The 19,500-nt window shown below is 44.6% G+C and overlaps 1 protein-coding gene across 1 annotated transcript in view; it reads right to left on the bottom strand.

Moving 5' to 3' along the window:
• Positions 1-13,276: 13,276 nt before the first annotated feature.
• The window catches only part of DCAF12 (DDB1 and CUL4 associated factor 12), a gene marked incomplete at its 5' end in the record, with an annotated part of 33,173 nt that continues 26,949 nt past the window's right edge, over positions 13,277-19,500 (bottom strand). The window contains 4 exons of the mRNA XM_084238455.1: positions 13,277-13,525; positions 14,625-14,803; positions 16,764-16,926; positions 18,303-18,368. Of these exons, the coding sequence (XP_084094581.1) occupies positions 13,367-13,525; positions 14,625-14,803; positions 16,764-16,926; positions 18,303-18,368 (567 nt within the window). The 3' untranslated portion in view covers positions 13,277-13,366. The remainder of the gene's footprint in view (positions 13,526-14,624; positions 14,804-16,763; positions 16,927-18,302; positions 18,369-19,500) is intronic.

The following is a 19,500-nucleotide window of genomic DNA, read 5'->3' as shown; positions in this document are numbered from 1 at the left end:
GTCTTCTGCGCCATGTGGGTCACCTCCCTGGCCGGGATTGAACTCGTGCTGCAATGGCTGTGGATAGTTTCATAGGTTGCGTCTTAACCCCTTGTACCACCGGGGAGGCCCAAAAGGGCCCAAAAGGGGATACCCATGAGTGGGAATGGGATCCTTTCAGGAAGCTGTTAAGATATAAGGTTGTTTGGAGGGTGATTCCCCCTCCCGCCCCTATCTCTCACAGGATTTCTGTATCTCAATGTGCATCTGCATCTCCATCACTTTCTTAAGTCTGGACAATTTAACAAAACAAGCCCTGATTTGTAACATTTGATGAGTTTGTGACATATACTCCTACCAAGCCTATTTTAAGCTACAGGATTAGCTGTAAAATAATCCTGGAGGTGGTAAAGTAATAGAAGGCCTCCCTGGTGACACATGGGGTTAAGTCTCAGGACTATCAAGTTATTGCCAACCACTGCAACACGAGTTAGATCTCTGGTCAGGAAGGTAACCCACATGGCGCAGCAGACCTCTCCTGACTCGCCCGCTGCTCCCCTCAGCAGTGTATTTCAGTAGATCCGCCTGTTCTGTTCCCCACTCTGTCTCTGGTGAATCCTCTCACCTCCCGCACCTCTGGCCTACACCCCAGTTCTTGTAAGCAAAAAAAAAAAAAAAAAATTTAAAACGAAAATAAATAATTATATACATATGGAGCACAGACTGAGATAATCCTTGCCTTTTCCACTACCAACTTTTAGCTCTGGGGTGACCCCCTATCGACTACACAAATGACAGTGGAATAATTCTCCATATTTTTCCATTTAAGCCCATATTCTCCTGGTTGAATTCTGTAGGAGCTGTACTTTCCACTGCAGATCCAGAGCTTCTAAGAGCTGAAAGTTACCTCAGAGCACTTCCCTTCTCCCTGCGGTATTTTACATGGGAGGAAATCCAGGGTCAGAGAGGCTGGGTAACTTGTCAAGTTTCCACAGACAAGTGACAGAGCTAGGTTAAGTGGTGATTCATGTATCTCCATGGTACCTGTCTTATGCGTCTCAGCAAGAAACAGATGGCTAATTTTGGTAAGCTTGGTAAAGGAAAGGCAACATGATGTGGTATAAGCCATTACTGGACCTGAGGGACCACGGGGGGCAGAAGCAAGTGTATGGAACAGGTCTTCTGACAGGGATCTGGAGGACTCTGTTCTTAGGAAGATGAAGTATATGATAGGGATAAGCTATTTCTAGTCCCTCTCTTTCTTTCTAGCCTCCACTGACTGAACCTAACCAGAAGCCAGAGAATAAGGAAACCTGTTGACAAGAGATCAAACACAGGCACTGGACAGGGCAGGCCTGGAGGGTACAAGGAAGCATAGTCATCATGTTGTAGAGCAACCCCGATACAAAACGGGGTGCCTGACTGTGGGTCCTCACCCGCGCGCTTAAAAGGACTTATCAATGCTCTACTGCAGGCACACGTGAAAGGTTAATAAAAGGTTTATTTACAAGGGAAGGGGAAATGAGGAAATACACAGCTCTGGGAGAAAAGCGGGAGACAAAGTTTTAAATGAGTCCTACCCGATCCGCCGATCTGGAACCCCAAAATGGCGCTCTGAGAGCTGGCCGCCAGCCAGGAGCGGTGAAGCCGGGAGGCGAGCGATCGCGAGCCAGAGAGGGCCCTAGGCCCACGTGTTTGGTTTTTTATATCCAACCTGGCTGCCCAACTCCACCCTCAGGTCCCAGCCACCCTCCCCTTGGTGGTGATGGGATTTGTCTTCCCCAATGTCCTGATGGTTTTAGTCTGGAGTGGGGGTGGAGTCCACAAAGCCTGTATGGGATTAACTCAGGACATCACTTCCCCCTAACAATTATCAAATTATTTATATTAATGAAACTGGTGGTGATATTTAATGGAAGAAGGCTGCTCAAATTCAAGGCCGGAAGGAAACTGAAAGAACTCAGGCTAGGGATGAAACTGTATAGGCTCATGGTTGAGGCCATATTTGAGTCAAAACACACCCACAAGGGCTGTACGCACAGGGAAAAAAAAAAAAAAACAGACTTTTCAGGACTAGAGACAAATATTATACTGGTAGTCCTGCAGAACTAGTGCGCTTATGGTGACCAACGCAAGGAATGTTACTTTGGGCTGGTCAACCGCGGGTGTAACTTGGAAACCACGCTGGGCGCCAAACTGTTGTAGAGCAACCCCGATACAAAACGGGGTGCCTGACTGTGGGTCCTCACCCGCGCGCTTAAAAGGACTTATCAATGCTCTACTGCAGGCACACGTGAAAGGTTAATAAAAGGTTTATTTACAAGGGAAGGGGAAATGAGGAAATACACAGCTCTGGGAGAAAAGCGGGAGACAAAGTTTTAAATGAGTCCTACCCGATCCGCCGATCTGGAACCCCAAAATGGCGCTCTGAGAGCTGGCCGCCAGCCAGGAGCGGTGAAGCCGGGAGGCGAGCGATCGCGAGCCAGAGAGGGCCCTAGGCCCACGTGTTTGGTTTTTTATATCCAACCTGGCTGCCCAACTCCACCCTCAGGTCCCAGCCACCCTCCCCTTGGTGGTGATGGGATTTGTCTTCCCCAATGTCCTGATGGTTTTAGTCTGGAGTGGGGGTGGAGTCCACAAAGCCTGTATGGGATTAACTCAGGACATCACTTCCCCCTAACAATCATTTTATTCACCGACCTTTCAAGCAACGCTGTTTAATGTCCCATGTCTTGCCCTTAAAATTTGTAACACAGAGAACCATCAGGAACATAAGATACAGCTGGATTCAAGACATTTGCAAGTAAGAGCACTGAGCTATCATGCACTCATGGAAGCAGAAGACTCGAAGGGTGGATGGAAGTTTCCAGGGGCTGCTCAACTCAGCCCAACACTGACTCCACACAGATGTGGTGGAGATTCAGACAACAAACAGTTCAGCCCTGCCTTCAAGGAACCTGAGGGGTAAGTCCTGACCAAAGATGTCTTCTATAGAACTGTGTGATGGTGATATGCAGGGAAGATTTCTCTAAGGGGGGAACTTCCTGGAGAAACAAAAGTGATGCTAACTATAGGAGAGGTAGAGAGAAGCTGCAGGATCTGTCCCATAAACTGTGAGGAGGTAGTTTGTTGTAAGTTCAGGGAAGCCTGGAGGACCCTTTTCTCCTTCCTCAGAGTAAAATTATCCTTCCAGGAAACACCTGAACTTCACAGTTCCCTTAGACTCTCTCCTCCTCCCCCAGCCTTCTACCTCTCTTCCCTGAAGCTAAAGGAGTCTGGGGTGGAGTTAAGACTCTCAAAAGCAAGTTAAACCAGTTCTTGCAGGCTTGGACGTGCCCTGCAGATGAATAGCCCCTGCTGAAAACTATGGTCCCCAACAGTAGCCATAGTCAGCTGCAGGTGGCACAGGAAAAAACTTGGGGAGGGGAAAGATTTCTCAGGGAGAACACAAATCAGCACCTGACTGCAAACAGGGGGATCCAAACTAGAGCACAGCAAAACTAATGCTTATCACCCCAGCCTTGTTCAGTGGCGGCCACTAATGGCAGAGCAGGCATCTCCAACAAGTACCAACTCCTCTTTCCTTGAGGCAAGTTTATGGGCTCAGCAACTAGCAGAATGCTGTGTTCTCTGAGAAGCAGCCCTCCCTCACAACATCTCCGGGGAGCCCAGCTTTCAACTTTTCTTTCCCAGGTTGCTCAGGTCCCCTGTGTCCTGGAGAAAAGTCACACATGACTTCTTTCTTAAACGTGGACGACGCAGAAGACCCTCTCAAGGTGACACAGAAGGTTCTCTCAGCAATCTGTGACTAGAAAAGTGGGCTCTAGTCAGGAGGGGTAGAAAAGCCCTGTGTTCCCCTTTGGGTAAATGCCGGACTGGATGCTTGAGCATTTTTGGAGCTTTTTGCCAAAGTTCATTCTAGCCAGTCCCAGAGCACCTGGCTGCCCCTTAGTCACGATTATTTGGACTAAGTCCAATCTCCCTGGACTGTGGAATCTCAATACATGGGTTAGCCTGTTGGCAGCCCCAAGAATGCACTACAGCAATTGTGCTTTATTTCAAAGCACTTCACGTCCCCTACTGCAGAAGTTCAGTCAGCCCAGAGAGATTCAAATAGACTAAGAACACCTGGTTAATAATTAGAGAAAATTAACTAGGTTGACAATAGCAAGATTCTGTTCTTTCCTGGCATGGCAAGATCTGCCTGGCTTTAAACAATGACGATAACACACACACACACACACACACACACACACACACGAAGTTTTGTGCTTTCTTTTTGTGAAGAACTGGGGTGCAGGCCAGAGGTGTGCGGGGTGAAAGGATTCATCAGAGACGAAGAAAAAGACAGACTGGAGAGCAAAACAGGCAGATTTTATTGAAATACACTGCTGAGGGGAGCAGCGGGCGAGACAGGAGAGGTCTGCTGTGCCATGTGGGTTAGCTCCTGGCCAGGGATCGAACTCAGGCTGTAACTGTAATAGAGTTGAGACTTAACCCCTAGGCCTGCAGGGAGGCTCCTACATAGGTTTTTTTTGTTTTTTTTTTTTACATTTTAGTTCTTTTTTTTTTATTTTTTTTTTTTTATAAATTTTATTGTTATATTCCCCATACAATTGCAGCCCCCCATTCTGACCCCAATCCCTCCCCTCCCGCCCCCGCCCCCCTCCTACATAGGTTTTTGTAAATCAAATGTGCGTATAAATTTACAGGGGATCTTGGCTCAAAGATTGCTACTACCCTGAAAAGTTCATTATAGAAAAAATAATCTTCAAAGACTGATATTACAACTCTGTCTGCCTCTCCTCCTTCCTCTCTTAAAAACCATGTTTTGTGCCTAGCTTTGATCTCACTCCAAATGAAATTAATCTATGCAGGGATGGTACCTACAGAATTTGGCAACTAAGTTCTGGCTCCCCCTACTGGGTGTGGGATGGATTCACTGGATCAAAGGAATTTTTGTTTTTTGGTTCGGGTAAGATTTTACTGCTTTTGGCCCAAGGCTGCTGGAAAATTTACAGAGCAGAGAGGGGTACGATGTGGTCTACTGAACAAGTAACAGAGCGAAAGTGATTTTCTATACTTGAAGGTACTGAGCAATTTCATGAAAGTCATTAGGCCTGCCTGCCTGTGACTATGCATGACTATGCAGGGGTCTCTTTTTTCTTTCTTCTTTCCCTAATAAACCTGTCCTAAAATGTAAAATACATACATACATACATACATACATACACACATACATACATACATAAAATATCATATTGCGATAATATATCACAATGGTAATTGAACAAATATGCTGTCTAAACTTTTACTTTTATTTTTTAATTTTTATTAATTTTTAAAGATTTATTTATTTATGTGTACAAGAGCTGGAGTAAAGGCCAGAGGCATGGGGGCAAGAGGATTCACCAGAGACAGTGGGGAACAGAACAGGCAGATTGACCGAAGTACACTGCTGAGGGGAGCAGCGGGCGAGACAGGAGAGGTCTGCTGCGTCATGTGGGTCGCCTCCCTGGCTGGGGATCGAACTCATGCTGCAGTAGCTGCAGATAGCTTCATAGTGCTGCGTCTTAACCCCTTGTGCCACCAGGGAGGCCTCAATTTTTACTTTTTTGTTATTGAAGTCACATTGTTTTACAACCTTGCTAGTTTTTTTCTTTTTTTCAATAGAGCTAACATTGGTTTACAACACTGTGTGTGATTTAAGGGAGAGGCATAGACTCACACTTCAGATTCACATCACCATACCACACCCATCAGCCTTCCACCATAATCTCCTGTTTTTCTCTTTGTTTCTCTCCTTCTAATTAGTGTTGCTTTCTTCAGGTAGATACCTCAAAGTAGGATTGCTGGATCATATGGTAGATCTATTTTTAATATTTTGAGAAAACTTCACACTATTCCATAGGGGCTGGACCAGTCTACATTCCCAGCATAGCAACGTGTGAGGGTTTCTTTTTTTTTTTCTTTTTAGATTTATTTATTTATTTATTTATTTATTTATTTATTTATTTATTTATTTATACAAGAACTGTGGTATAGGCGGGTGGGAGTATGTGTGTGTGTGTGTACACCAGAGACAGAGTGGGGGGCAGAGCAAGCAGATTGACTGAAATACACTGCTGAGGGGAGCAGCGGGCAAGACAGGAGAGGTCTGCTGCGCCATGTGGGTCACCTCACTGGCCAGGGATCCAACTCATGCTACAGTGGCTGCCCATAGCTTCATAGTGCTGAGACTTACCCCCTTGCACCACTAGGGAGGCCCACAATGAGGATTTTTTCATGTGCCTATTGGTCATCTGTGTATTTTCTTTGGGAAAATGTCTATTTAGCTCTGCCGTCCATTTTCTAACTGGGTTGTTTCTTTTTTGTTAACGAACTTGACTTCAAAATAACAGAAATTCATTGTGGAAGTAAGATGAAAAAGAACATAGAGAAAATGACAAAGGATGAGTCAACTGGAAGGATAGCCACATCAAACCAGAGCATTATAGTGAATTTATAAAGAAAACCTGATCTACCTTAAGCCATAATATACTGAAGGAATGAGATGAATCAAAGGTGAATGTGACTGGAGGATGAGTAGATCACAGCCACCACAAAGGACTCACATATGAACAAGCATGTTGTTATGAAGGATAAGATTACATTTAAGTTTTAAACATGTAGAAAATACTTGACTTGATAGAAACAGTTGTAAAATGGAATCACAGGGCCTTCCTGGTGTCTCAAGGGTTAAGGGTCAGTGCTATCAAGCTGTTGTCAGCTACTGCTGCATAAATTCCATCCCAGCCAGTGAGCTATCCACATGGGCAACAGACTCGCCTGCTACTCCTCTCAGCAGTGTATTTCAGTCAGTGCTTGTTCTGCTCTCCACTCTGTCTCTGGTGAATCCTCTCACCCTCCACACCTCTGGCCTAAACCCCAGTTATTCTACACACAAAATAAATAAATTTAAAGAAAAAAGAAACAGTTTAAAGGAGACTGGAGCTGCTGTTTGGCATCTGTCAGAGTTGGAGTCTCTCTTGCTCTGCCTGCCTGCCTGCGTGTATGGTTCCGTTTCAGCAATAAAGGCCTACAAAATCCACTGAAGGCTCCAAATTTTCTTATTGTCTATGAGAACTGACAATGAACCTACCTGGTCTAAAGTTTGCACGACACATTGATCTGTGTTTCTAGCTTCATACCATCTTCTCTGTGTCTTTGTCCTTTCTGTCTCATGAGGACACCCATTGGAGTTATGGCCAACTTTAATCCAGTACGTGCTCACCTCAATACTTACCTAGTTACATCTGCAAAGACTCTATTTCAAATAAGCTCACATTTTGAGGTTCCAAGTAGATAAGAATTTCGGGGGGCACTTCAATTCACAACAGTTTCCAATGTTTTATTGGAAGCCATTAGGAAAGTAAGACTCACATACTAAAAATTTAACAAGACCCTGATACATTTACCTGCTTTGAGGACAAACTGCTTGAAGGACTTCCTATTCTTCCTAGACTTCCTGGCACCACAATAGTTGTGAATGTTAAGGATCCAGGAAGTCATCTAATGTTTAATCTGAACTCCTTATTATATAAGATGATTTACAAGCAGCAGTGGTAGAACTAGAGCCCATAGACTCCCCTTTTAGTCCATAACTAATTTGAGCAGTTAGCACTTGTGAGTAGTATGTGTCCCCTCCCTGCCCCTTCCTTTTCAGGGAATAGCATCTTCTTCTTTTTTTTTTTTTTTTAGTGCATAGCTGTGGATAGCTTCATAGTGCTGAGACTTAACCCCTATGTGCCACTAGGGAGGTCCAACATCTTTTTTTCTTTATAGAAATGCAAGCTAGGGGCCTCCCCGGTGGCTCAGAGGTTGAGCGCTGGGTTGCAAAGCTGCCCGCGGCCTCTGCGGCGCTGGTTCGATCCCCAGCTGCTTCCTGGCCACCGGAGGAGGGTCCCACATGGTGCGCAGACCTCTCCTGCCGCCCACTGCTCCCCTCAGCAGTGTACTTCGGTCCTTCTGCCTGCTCTGCTCCCCGCTCTGGCTCTGGTGAATTCTCTCACCCTCCCGTGCTTCTGACTGTACCCAGTGCATGTATAAACAAAAACAAACAAATAAAACATGCCTCTATTAAAAAAAAAAAAAGAAATGCAAGCTATTTATTCATAGACAAAAGGCAGGACAGGAAAGCTCTCTGAGCAGAGAGGGGTCCTGAATGGATAGCCCAGTAATCATATCTTTAATCAGGTAATATGATTTGTTTGGGATATCCAATATCCCAACATCCCCATCTCCCTCAGCAACCCCCCCCCAAAAAAAAAAAAAAGATCTAATGGTGGAAACTTAAGCATGGTAGTTGGGACAATAATTTTATATTTTTAGCAGAAGGGACGAGAGGGACACAGGTGGTGTTAATTATGAAGATAAAGGATGTTCCTTAGGTAAACAACACATTTTAGGGCCTTCAACCTCCACATCTTAAGCAAGGTAACCAGCAGAGTATTCTCTGCAATGGGCAAATGGCCTTGACCCTGCAGAATAAAGAAGCCCCATTATTCTCAGTCCTTTGGTCAGCTAAGAAAAAAGTAGCTACCAGTAAGGGAAGTTGATTGTTTTCTTCCTGACCATAGCACTTGGGATTTTAATTACAGCTCTGAATAATGCTTAACAAGAACACAGTAAACATGTGACTCTGAGCTCAGCTAATGAGTATTATTATCCTTAAAAATTCTGACTTCAGCAATTACACACTAATCAAGAGGAGTGTTCAGATGTAAGGCTCAACCCAGGGGGAATTTGAGAGGACAGCTCATACCTCTGTCTTGGAGAGATGAATCATAACAGCTTACAACCCTATCTTTAGCAGTTCATTTCACACCTCTCTCTCCAGTGGTAGTGTACAAATTTCTCACCTTTGTTTTTCTGGATTACGTTTGTTTTGTTTTTTTTTTAAGATTTTAAAAAAAGATTTATTTATTTATGCTTACAAGAACTGGGGTGCAGGCCAGAGGTGTGGGTGATGAGAGGATTCACCAGAGACAGAGTGGGGAGCAGAACAGGCAGATCTACTGAACCACATTGCTAAAGGGGCAGAGGGCATGACAGGAGAGGTCTGCTGCACCATGTGGGCCAGCTCCCCGGTCGGGGATCAAACTCATGCTGCAGTGGCTGGTGACAGCTTGATAGTGCTGAGACTAAACCCCTCGCGCCACCAGGGTGGATCCTGGATTATTTTATGGAGGAGCCAAATGAAGTGAGGGTAGAAGAAAGCTGAACTTTCTTTTATCCTTAGTGGTTCCAGAATCAGCCCATATTTTTTCTAGACTTCCCAGCACATCAACATAAAATGATGTGGCTAAAAGCAAGCAACACTGAATGATCTTTCCTCTCCATCCTTCTCTCCTTCCCATATTACCCTCTCCCAGACACCAGTTAACAGAAAATGCAAAACCAAACCAAAAACACTTGGGGGGCCTCCCTGGTGGCACAGGGGTTGAAGTCTCAGCACTATCAAGCTATTGCCAGTCATTGCGACCAGAGTTCGATCCCTGATGTGGAGCTAACCCATATGGCACAGCAGACCTCTCCTGTCTCACCAGCTGCTCTTCTCAGCAGTGTATTTCAGTCGATCCACCTGTTGTGCCCCAAATGTCTCTGTTGAATCCACTCAACCCCGGTACTTCTGGCCTACATCCCAGTTCTTGCATGCATTAAAAAAAAAAACACTTGGGGTGCAAGCTCTTATAAGACTGACTGACTCACAATGGTAAGGCAAAGGTCTTGACACCCTGACTTGCTATTTTGGGATATAGCCACTGGATCAGAGACCTGGACTGGGCTTCTTTAGCTTAATAGAAACACTGAGAGTCAGATCAACTCTGAAAGTGGCTAAGATGGGGAACCTGTAGTTTAAATAAGGTTCCAAAATCATCTACAAAAGCCTCCAAAGCATGATGGGAGGAACAAGTAGACTTTCTGAATGAGACATGTGGCCTGAGGGAAAACAAGGAAGCTCTTTCATGGCCTGGGGGTGGAGACTGCTGGCAGGAAAGGGAGGGACCCCATAAAGTCCACAAAGCCCTTCTGTGATACACAAATTGCTGTAAAGTCTGGCTGGAAAATGGGAACAGAGTCAATATTCCATGGCAGCCAGATACCCATCCCGTTACCTCTCTGAGAATGTTCCACAAACATGAGTCCCATAGTAACCAAAAACCTGAAGAAACATGACTTTGTTTTAATCTGCATTTCCCCAAAATAATTTAACCATGGAACATTTTGAAAATACCAATTACTGTTCCATGGATTGTGGACTCTAAAAATCTCATTTGGGGAAGGGCTAATTTCAGTCCTTTTCTAAAAGTAAAGAAAGTGCTCACAATTCCTTCAGCTCATGCAACCTCCTCTTTCCTGTTTTGCAGCCTTTGGTCATAAAGGTAGATGCCTATGTGAGTCATGTTCTCAGTCAAGTCAGTCCATAAGGCAGGTGTAGAGGGCCACTGTGCCCAGCTTGCCCAGGAAAGGAACAAGTGCCATGTGACAGGAATAGGCCCAGACCTGACAGGTATTCCAGAGATGGCTGAGCAAGATGGTATATGATTCAGCAAACTGCCTTTCAGCTACTGCCCCAAATGGGCTTTGGGAAGAGCATCCTTACTGCGGTCACTGTGTCCTCCTCTTACAAAGGAAGTTGTGTTCTCTGGTTCCAACTTAAAAAAAAAAAAAAAGATATTCTGTTTCCTGGGAGCTGTGCAACTACTTTCAGTCACCCTCAGGATCCCCCCCACTGAAGCAGACAAGGCCCATCGCCAACCATGGTTTATGTAAGAGGAACCAGTCAACTGCGTAAACCCATAGGGACATTCAGAGCAAGGACTACACATTCCTTCCAGATCTTCAGTCTGAGTTTTCAAGTACCACACTACTTCCCCAAACATCTCCATCCTCAACTTGACCCCAGAACAAATGATTTTGGGTTAGAGTTGGGGACCAGAAGCAAGTAGGTCATACTATTTATGTATGCACTTGACCTCTTTTTTTCCCCCTTTAAAGATTTATTTTTATGCACACAAGAACTGGGGTGTAAGCCAGAGGTGCAGGGGGTGAGAGGATTCACCAGAGAGAGTGGGAAGTAGCACAGGAAGATCTACTGAAATACACTGCTGAGGGGAGCGGCGCAAGACAGGAGAGGTCTGCTGTGCCATGTGGGTTGCTCCCTGGCAGGTGGGGGATTGAACTCCAGGGATTGAACTCATGCTGCAGTGGCTGGTGATAGCTCGATAGCACTGTCTTTAACCCCTGCTTCACCAGGGAGGCCCCTGTCTTTAACCTTAACGGAATTATTGTGTTCCTTTTTTGTTCCAAGCAATCCTTCAAGTACCCCAAGGTAACTATCCAGTCAGTCATTTGGGGCCTTTTTCCTATTGTCTCTTGACTATACATATTCACTCAAACCACTTTGCACTGGAATAATATTTATTTTTTTACTTGCCCAAAAGTCAAGTGCTACATTTTTAAAAACAAAATCTCAAACAATCAAACGCATTACCCATCACAGAAGAGGGTCTGGCAACAGTACAAAACATCCTACTTCAGATTTTTTTTTTTAAATATACAAGTTGGTTTAAAATGATAGAAGTTCTCTGAGAACTAAGAAATCTACAGCTTGTAGTGTAATAATAGAAAAAATTAAGACAATTAAAAGATCTATAGCATCCAGCACTTTGCTTTAATTCCCTCTTTTATAGCACCTATTTCTCTAGGTTAGAAGATGAGAATTCTAGAACCTGTGATGTATGCCTTGTACCACCAAGACAGGCTGGACTCACTTTCTCCCTTTCCCCCAGTGCCCATCCTCAGGGAGAAGACATTCTTTTTTTTCACTTTCTCCATATATACCCAGAGCAGAGGGGATAACTGGGAGAGAAATTTGGAAACTGGAGGGCAGGAATAAGTATGACTCTTCCTTCCCCAGGATGGGCTATTGACAAAGTACGTGCTTAGAATGAAGGAGGGATTTGTGGGTGGAACAGCTGTTATCTGCAACATGGTATGTAAAAGCAAGGAATAACTGGACGTCGTGGTCAGTTAGTTGCCTGCAAGTTAAAAAACCTCAGACTAAACAGCTCAAGGGAGGAATAAATTACTAATTACACAGATGCTTTTACATGCACAATGTTGCTGGCTATAGGCCACCCCATCACCATCCCAGGACTGAGCCAACAGAGTGGGAGAGGTGGCTTCAACTCCAGTCCCACTGTAGTAAGAAAACAAACATTCCACACATGAAACACTCACTACACACAGATAAACCCTCTCCTTACCCCCACCCTCCTGAACTGAATGAACCCAATTTAGAAAACAAAGGCAAAACCCATTGAGGAGATTGGAAGGATGGCAAAGACGTTTCTTCTCAACGCTAAGGGGATTGAGTATATGAATTCTAGCAGGTTTCAGACCTTCCGCTCCAGGTCCCAGAGATACCAGATCAGGTCTTGTTTGAGGAGAGGGAGAGGGAGGCTGAGATGGGAACTCTCTTAACTAAGTTGAACCAAGCCTTCTGCAATCTCCGGAGTTGCATCCAGATGGAGACAACTGATGTTTTGGGGGAGTGGCAACTAGCTATGCAGAAGTTGGCAAAAGGGTAGTTGAAGTGGAAGTGACACAATCACAGAAGTGTCCTCACATGGGGAACACAGAGATGGGAAGACAGGTGGGGGAGGGATCACTCTAGAGTCCTGCATGAGAGTTCCCAGGAATCCTCCTATCTAACTCAAAGGGTCTTCCTGGTGGTGATTTGTTTTCCTTTCTGCTTTGACTTCCTATAATCAGTGCTATTAGATTTAAAAAAACAAGATAAAGATTAGTCCAAAAACTGGACTTTGTGAATAAAGTTGTTTCTTTTATAAATATTTTAATTACAAGTAATCCTCACTCCAGGTAATTTCAGTGACACACAGTACGTACAGGCACACAGGTGTACACACGCACATACACACAGCTCCCAAACTTTCACAGAAAGTCTGACAGCAACCACATAATTATAAAGGAGCCCTACCTCTCAAGAGTGAAGGAAGGGCGAGAGTGACTATGTCAGCCTAAAGAAGCCAAAGACGGAGAGTGTGTCACTTAAGGAAAAAATACAAATAGGGATTAACAGCATTTGGTTGAGAAGCCAGAAAGACAGTGAAATTCTCATTACCAAGAGGAAAAATAAACTCTTCAGATTTCTGTTCAGAGCTACTTATCAAGTGCCTAAACCATATGTCAACTCTTGTGTTCCCACTAAAATATGAGGGCATCACACAATTGGAAAAAAAAAAAATCAAAAGAATAAACAAAGAAACTGAGGATGGAAGTTAGTGTAAATCTCTGCATTTTGGGAGAGAGTTAGTCATCATTAACTCCAGAGCCCAGCGTAGTTGCCATGGAGCCCTGAAGGGAGGGGACCTCCTGCCACAAAGAGTTTCGTTCCGGACGAGTCGTAGCAGTGGGTGTAAACAGCATTGGGGAAGAAGTCAATGTCCGAAAAGTAATTCCTCCAGGTTTCATCATGATTCTGTGGGAAAAGAGACTCTGTTAGCTCCTCTAGGCCGGGGGGGCAGGAGGAAAGGAGAAAAAGACAGGAATGCTTCCTGGTCTCCTTAAGAGGAAAGGGACCCATATCTGTAACGTGATGGCAGGAGACTGGTACTCATGGTACTGGTACTCATTCTTCCATCTGCGCATTAGGGAGACACTCAACAGACTGAAGAGTTGCTACACAAACCCAAGGTCTTCTCAGGGTAGCTGGAATCAAACACTTTAATAATTCACTGCTAGCAGAAGTTTCCTTTTCTTTCCTGCTCTTTTATCACCTGGGGGAATCCTAGGTCAGCCAGTATTATACTGGGTGCGTGTACACACGTGTGTGTGTGTGTGTGTGTGTGTCTTTATTTATGTGTACAAGAACTAGGGTCGGGGCGTCCCCAGTGGTGCAGCGGGTTGAATGCAGCTCTGTGAAGCTGTCCACAGCCTCTGCAGCACGGGTTCGATACCCGGCCGGCCAGGAGATACCCACATGGCACAGCAGACCTCTCCTGTCTCGCCCGCTGCTCCCCTCAGCAGTGCTTTCGGTCCGTCTGCCTGTGCTGCTCCCTGCTCTGTCTCTGGTGAATCCTCTCACCCTCCCACACCTCTGGCCTGTACCCCAGAACTTGTATAAATAAATAATTAAAAAAAAAAAAAAAAAAGAACTGGGGTCTAGGCCAGAGGTGCAGGTTAGGTGAGGGTAGGTGAGAGTATTCACCGGAGACAGAGTGGGGAGCAGAACAGGTAGATCCACTGAAATACACTGCAGAGGGGAGCACCGGGCGAGACAGGAGAGGTCTGCTGCGCCATGTGGTTAGCTTCCTGGTTGGGGATCGAACTCAAGCTGCGGTGGCTGGCAATAGCTTGATAGTGCTGATTTTAACCCCTGTGCCACCAGGGAGGCCCCATTACTGGGTCTCAGTTTTGCCACAGATATGCAGACACAACAGCAAAATCAAGGGCAAGTGCCTTTCCCTGCTCCAAGGAGAGCCTCTTAATGGTGAAGGTGGTATGTCAGTGGGAGTGTGTGAGGAGGAGGAGAATTTTTGTCACTGTCAAGTAACTAAGCCAGACAGAATCATACTTACCAGCCAGCCTTTGCCAGTGGTTAGTTTTAGATTCTCCCCTGCTAGTTTGGGCTTGGACCCATAACAAGCTGAGAGTCTCTCTTCCAGGAATCTCTGAGCTCGGATGTCATAGAACAGCAGGGAGCCCTGTCCTGTGCCCACAGTGATGATATGTTCATAGAAGCTCACTGACCGGATGCCTGAGAGAAAAAGTAAAGGGAATGAGCAGGGAGGGTCTAATTTGACTGTCTGCTGGCCTGAGTTCTCTGACATTGAGTTCACATGACACCCCCAAATACCAAACTGTGCCTTTCCCATGGCAGGTATAACTCAGGGAATGCCTGAGAAGCCTCATGCCAAGCAGTCCATCTGCACAATAAAAGGAACTCTCCCCTAAGCCTCAGAAAAGTGTCAAATAACTGATGATGGCAAAGATGCTTTTGGTCTTTGACCATGATGTGTGTTCTGAATCTCCCCGACTCTCCTATACTCACTTTGGAGTCATCTTCCATAACTCTAAGCTCTTCTCCATTGTTTTCAGTCCATTCTGAAACTGAGGGTAATCTGCCTACTCACAAATCATTAATATGGACTTCCTTGTATGTGATCTAAAACTACTACTATGACATTGCAAGAGATCTTTATTTATTTAAAAGATTTTATTATTTTTGTGTAGAAGAACTGGGGTGCAGGCCAGAGGTGTGGGGGGTGAGAGGATTCACCAGAGACAGACTGGGGAGCAGAACAGGCAGATCTACCGAAATATACGGCCGGGGGAGCAGCGGGTGAGGCAGGAGAGGTATGCTGCACCATGCAGGTTAGCTCCCTGGCCGGGGATGGAACTCAGGTCATGGTGGTGGGCCTTTGTGGTGGTAGCGCTGAGACTTAACCCCTACGTCAGCAGAGAGGTCTGAGATCACTATTTTAGTATTAAGTGTATTATAAGGGTGGCAAACAGTTAAGAACTAAAGCACCCAAAGTAGCACCATGTCTCTTACAGTGTGAATTTAAGTCGTCACCTAATCAATTTGGGTTGTAGGGAAAATATGTCTGCTGTGTCTGTGGATCAAGTAAATGCATGGGGTATGACGGTATCTCCTGACACATAAGAAGTGCTCTACGATATTTGTGGAACCCATGATTTCCTAATTAGGTGGGAAAGCTATTCCTCTAACTAACTACAAGCTCTAAAAACTTTCATTGCAGGCATCATTCCAGCCAAGGCTATTTATTCTTTCCCTTACTACTTTCATCACATACTAGGCTCTTTGTTCTGAAAAGTGAGTGTCTTAACTACAACTGAAAACAAACCATTCCAAACAAAAGCTAATTCTGGCATATCTGCACACACATACAAAACTCCAGAGAGAAAGACAGTAGTGGAACTCATACTGTGCCTCTTAGGACTCTCAGGATAATGTAGACAGCCATATTTTTTCATGAGAATGGGGACAAAATAAGATAAAGAAGAAAATTCACGTTAAGTTGGATGATCTGGGTATTGGTTCCTAACTGTTCTCCCACCAAGCCTTAGAAGCACAGTACAAACATAAATGTCTCTTTTTATTCCTCAATAAAGAATTAGTGTGCTCTTAGAGAGAATATGCTATAAAAGATGGAAGGCTATAGCTTAATTCATCTAGTTATACTTTCTTCAGCTTTAATGAGGTTAACTGATATACTATGCTGCATATGAGCACACAATTTAAGGTTTTAACATATTAAGTCATTCATGACACCATCATCGCAATCAAAATAACGAACACATTCATTACCCTCAAAAATTACCTCACACCCTTTTAAAATCCCTGTTTTCCTCTCCACACACTATCCTTTTGCATAAACGAATTTTACACTCTAGACAGCACTGCAGCAAAAATTTGCCACAGAATAGAAAGTAGATGTCTATGAAAAAACATGGGACCCACCAATACCTACTGTTGGTTTCCACCAAAGGCTTCTGTGGCTAATCTTATCTGTCTGTGGTGTTTGAAGTTCTGCTGTCATAGACAGACATTTAAGTTTCTTTCCTGTGTCATCAAACACCACCACCAGGTTCCATAAAGATGACTATACTTATTTGGGAACCAACATAGAAACTGAAGATCAAAACCCATCTGCAATGCAGTGTAAGCCTAAGGAGCACACCGGGACTCTTACCACTGCCTCGTTCCCTGGAGCAGACAGACTTGACGTTGTGTGAAGGCTGCCGTGGATCCAAAAAGGAGACATGAGCTTGAGAGCCCACTGCATATACTGACCATTCACTACCATAGGCCAGACACACATTCTCACGGCAATATGGCAGTTTGGTGGAGAGCAGCTAAAAACAGAGAGATGCAACCATGGCATTACCAGAGAGCACAGGGCATAAACTCCCCCTCTATGGGCTTCCCTCATACACAAGTCACACAAAGTTGGGGACAAAAAACAGCCCCAATTAAGGAAATATCCTGCTCCACCCCAATGTATGTAATAAGAAGAGTAAGAGGGGGTAGTGCAATCAACAATAAAATCTTGGTACTGAAGAGGATGGGTTAAGAACAAAAGGTCCAAGTGGAATTAATCAATCAGCAGCACAGCAAAAGGCCAAGGCCAAAACTACTGACTGTTTCCACAGATAACCTTTAGGCATTAGAGTCAAGGTCTTAGCCAGTTCTCTTAGTGAGGAAGAGCCATGGCCCTCCTTCCTCACTGCTCTTCAGTCGAAGGGGCTGATTTCAGGCTATCCTCAGCCCAATTTCCCAACTGTATGGGCGCTGTATGCGAAAGAAAGTACTCAGGGCTGGTCCAACTGATAATCGATAATTGATCAGCCTCAACTCTGAGCCCTTGGCGTTTAGTCAAGTCTTCAATTGGTGCCCTGCTGCATGTAATGCGCCGCGCAAAGTCAAGAGAGTGCAAAGGCTGCTGCAACATGAAGGACTGAGGAATTCCTGGAGCTCTGCTTTCTCTGGAGAAAGAGCCTATCACAGAAGTAACAAGCAGCAAAGGCCTATAGGAGAGGAAGAGGGCGAATGATCCACAGGTGCAATTAACTTCACACAAAAGTAGTTTGTAAATATCAGTGCCTTACATGATTATTTCTGAGATGGGGTTATCTTAATATAATTGATCTTCAGTTGCCAGTGGTTCTTAACATTTAGGCTTATTCTGCCCTCAAACATGCTAGTCAATAATCCATAAGCAAACACTTAGTGCACAGTGGACTGAAGGAGTGCTAATTGAAGGAGCTTTTTTTTTTTTAAAGATTGATTGATTGATTTATATAAGCACTGGGTACAGTCAGAAGCACGGGAGGGTTAGAGAATTCACCAGAACCAGAGTGGGGAATAGAACAGGCAGAAGGACCGAAGTACACTGCTAAGGGGAGCAGTGGCGCGGTCATGTGGGACCCTCACCGGTGGCTGGGGATCGAACCGGCACTGCAGAGGCTGCGGGCAGCTTCGCAGCCCCGCGGCTCAACCACCATGCCACCGGGGAGGCCCTAAAGGAGCTTTTTGAATGATGCTGTAGTGTGAAAGAATTGCCCCCTCTAATCTCTATAAAAAGACTATCAAGAGAGGCATGCCAGACTCAGAATTTCATGTACCAGACAATCAGATCCAGACCCTGGAGAACTAGAGATTTAGAGACAATTAAAGTATTTTAACCATAGGTGAATTTTTACGTAAAACCAGTGCATCATGGTCATCACACCTTAGACAGTGTATTTTCAGCCTTCCAGAGATGAAAGTAGCCATCCAGTGATACTGCTCCCAATTCCTACAAGAGCAATGAAAATGAGGTTACATTCCAACCTGTAGCAGCTAATATACAACAGACAGTAAGCAGGGCAAGACCCTGAAGGTTGGAGTTCTTCACGCCTATCTCATGGTAGTTCCAACAGGGGTTCCAGGGATGATGCGCCTATCATCTCACCCTGAGGAATGCTGCTGAACAGCATTTTATTTTATTTTTTAGCAGTTTTATAGCTTTATTTTATAATCAGTGGTAAGCTCCCACCCACACTGACCAGATATTTGAAAGTTGTGACACAGGTAATCAATATATAGTTTGTTTGGAAATCTTCTTCCTTATTATGTTTTCTGGACAACCATGGATATGGTACAGGACATTCCTTATTCCTTTGGCTCAGATAGCTCTGTTGAGCCTGGTGTCAATGCGCACATCTGGAGCGTCCATTTCCTTCATTGCAAATTTCTGGATCTCTTAATGTTTGAGAGGCATTCTCCATGGATGTGCTTATGAATGTTGATGATGTGTTCTCTGGTAACTACCTCATTGATGGAAGAACAGCCCTTTTTCTCACCATCCTTCTGCCCAGTCCAAACGTGGAAGCAACAGCATTTTAAATCAAGGTTGCTTCTTGAAAGAACTCAAGAAGCAAGTGTATGTTCTAGCACTAACAGACATTATGGTTCAAAGAGTCCTTATGATGCAACCATTCCATGACATCCTTTTGGATATCATAATACACATACGAAAGACAATTTCTTTTTTTTTTTTCATAACTGAATTTTTTTTCTTTATATATATTTTACATAATTGTTCATTTTTAAACAATGTTTGCTTTTCCCCTCCTCCTCAGGTGTCGTTCCCATAGAATTTCCTTCACCAATTCACCCGTGCACCATCACCTCAGTCCCCTGTGCTCCTCCCTCCTTCCCTCTGAGCCCTCTCCCTCCTTCCCTGCAGGATGTCTCTAGTTTATAATTATGAAGGACAATGTGAGAGTCTCAGTGTGAGAGCTTTAATAAGTGGAAGATCTAAAGTAGGAGAGATAAGCCTACCCCTAAGCCATGAATATGGATGGGAGACAGGAGGTTAAAGGATCTACTCTTTGAACTGTGGTCTGTTTCAGAATTTGGGAGAAACCTTCCTCCTCTTCCAGTTT

The sequence above is a fragment of the Talpa europaea genome (assembly GCF_964194135.1).
Source record: "Talpa europaea genome assembly, chromosome: 7".
Classification (NCBI taxonomy): domain Eukaryota; kingdom Metazoa; phylum Chordata; class Mammalia; order Eulipotyphla; family Talpidae; genus Talpa; species Talpa europaea.
Note: the sequence above shows the minus strand (reverse complement) of the source record. Positions and strands in the feature narration are given on the sequence as shown.